The sequence below is a fragment of the Austrofundulus limnaeus genome, unplaced genomic scaffold (genome assembly GCF_001266775.1).
Source record: "Austrofundulus limnaeus strain Quisiro unplaced genomic scaffold, Austrofundulus_limnaeus-1.0 Scaffold97, whole genome shotgun sequence".
NCBI classification, from domain to species: domain Eukaryota; kingdom Metazoa; phylum Chordata; class Actinopteri; order Cyprinodontiformes; family Rivulidae; genus Austrofundulus; species Austrofundulus limnaeus.
In genome coordinates this window covers 334,214-336,204 of record NW_013952499.1, presented here as the reverse complement: position 1 = coordinate 336,204, position 1,991 = coordinate 334,214, and the positions used below count along the sequence as shown (strand labels likewise).

The 1,991-nt window shown below is 36.4% G+C and overlaps 1 protein-coding gene across 1 annotated transcript in view; it reads left to right on the top strand.

The window, feature by feature from the left end:
* ak5 (adenylate kinase 5) overlaps positions 1-1,991 on the top strand; it is a gene marked incomplete at its 5' end in the record, with an annotated part of 80,360 nt that overhangs the window by 35,158 nt on the left and 43,211 nt on the right. The window contains 1 exon segment of the mRNA XM_014013014.1: positions 1,822-1,912. Within this exon segment, the coding sequence (XP_013868468.1) occupies positions 1,822-1,912 (91 nt within the window).

Below are 1,991 nucleotides of genomic sequence, written 5' to 3'. Positions count from 1 at the left end.
AACGTGATACGTATCACGTTTTAACAAGATACGTATCACGTTTTAACAAGATACGTATCACGTTTTAACAAGATACGCATCACGTTTTAACAAGATACGTATCACGTTATAACGTGATAGCGCTCGGATTTTTTTTTTCCTGCCTGATAGCAACACGCTTCCGTAAAACCAAATAAATCCAACTCTATAAAGAATAAATCTGCAAGGTGACAATAAACAGACGTTTCCATTAAAAAGAAAAGGATTTGAAAGCAAAGCAGTAAAGAAGAATAAAAAATATGCTGTAGACCTTTCTGTTTTCATCTGTTTTTAGTTATTTCTGACATCACAAATCCCTTTTATAAACAATGTCAACTTAACTTTTTTATTTAATCTTTTTTTTTCCTTATGAAGGTTTGCATTTGTCTTGATTTTCAGTGTAAAGAAAAACTGGTACCACTTTACAATAAGGCTCCCTTTATAGATGGCTTATGAATAGTTTAAAGACAGGTTATGGATTCATCTGTAAACACTTTATAAATCATTAGAAAATGTTTATTATGGATTAATTAAKGACAGGAAAGAGACAAAAATGTCAGTTTTCTCGCCAAATAGTGAGCCAAATCTGTTTGTGTACATATTACTAGGTTTATAAGCATAATTATGTAAAGAAACACATATTTAACTATATTACTTATACATATTAACAACTGTCAAAGGGAGCCTTATTGCAAAATGTAAAACAGTACACTATTTATGAGGCTCTGTTTTGACATTATTATTATTATTATACTGTTCAACACTTTACAATAAGGCTCACTTTGATTACTGTGGATATGTATAATGCAGTAATACAGTACAATATTATATGTAAAATATGTGTTCAATAAATTACTGTGCTTACAAGGTAGTAAACTAGTCTGTAATGTTTAATAAGTACCTTTAGATGTGATAAATACATGAACATATTTGGCTCACTATTTAGCAAGAAATTGGACAGTTTTGTCTCTTTCCCATCCTTAATTAATGAATAATAAACACTTAATAATGATTTATAAAGTGTTTACATATGATGTAATAACCTATCTATAAACTATTTTTAAGCCATATATAAGGGGAGCCTTATTGTAAAGTGGTACTGAAAAACTTTATGTTGTCACTTAAACATTGATTAAAAAATAAAGAGTTCTGGACCTTTTTGTCCTTTTATATGAAGTATATGTTTCATGTTTTTGTGCAGATTTTTCAGTTAAATTCTGACAGGAGAGAAAACACAAGAAGAAATCCGTCGTATCTTATTGTTTCTGAATAAACAAGCTCACCGGGGACTTCTGATCCCCTCGGTTCCTGCTCTGCAGGTAGACCTGGGGGAGTCTCCCACACAGCGAACACCAGATACAGGCTCTCTTTTTTTAGGCTGTTGCCATGGTAACCTGCGGATGCAGCTGCTTGTTGGTTTGTCAGCTGTCCTTATTATGCATTTTTCCTGACCTCCACTCCCACCGACAACATCCACTTGTTCCTGTTTTTAGCTGCGAGTAAGTAACCCCCCAACATCCGTGTCACATCTGAAGAAGGCTTTCCTCTTCAGATCAGAACCCTGAGGGGAGAAGTCTGCATCCGTCAGGATCTCAAGTGGACTTCACTGGTCACAGCGTGTTGACGGGCTCTGAATGATCTGAAACAGACCACCAGACACGGAGGGGGAGCTAATTAGTGTTGTGAACCTGAGGAGCCGCTGCTCGTCTGTCAAACTGAAAAAATATCTGAATAAAACAAGTTAAACTGAAGAAAATGTTACTTAATAAATAGTGGGGTTTTTTTTTGTGTGCCTTGTTTCAGTTGGACGCTGATCGAGACGAAGAGGAGGTTTTCACTGACATCGGCCTGACGTTGGACAACAAGCTGTTTCCCTCCAAAGAACCGGCCGCCGGTAAGATCAGCTCAGAAACGGTGAAACACCTGAAGAAACACTGTGTCCAAAATGACAGGCCGGGTCCTCCGGAGGACCC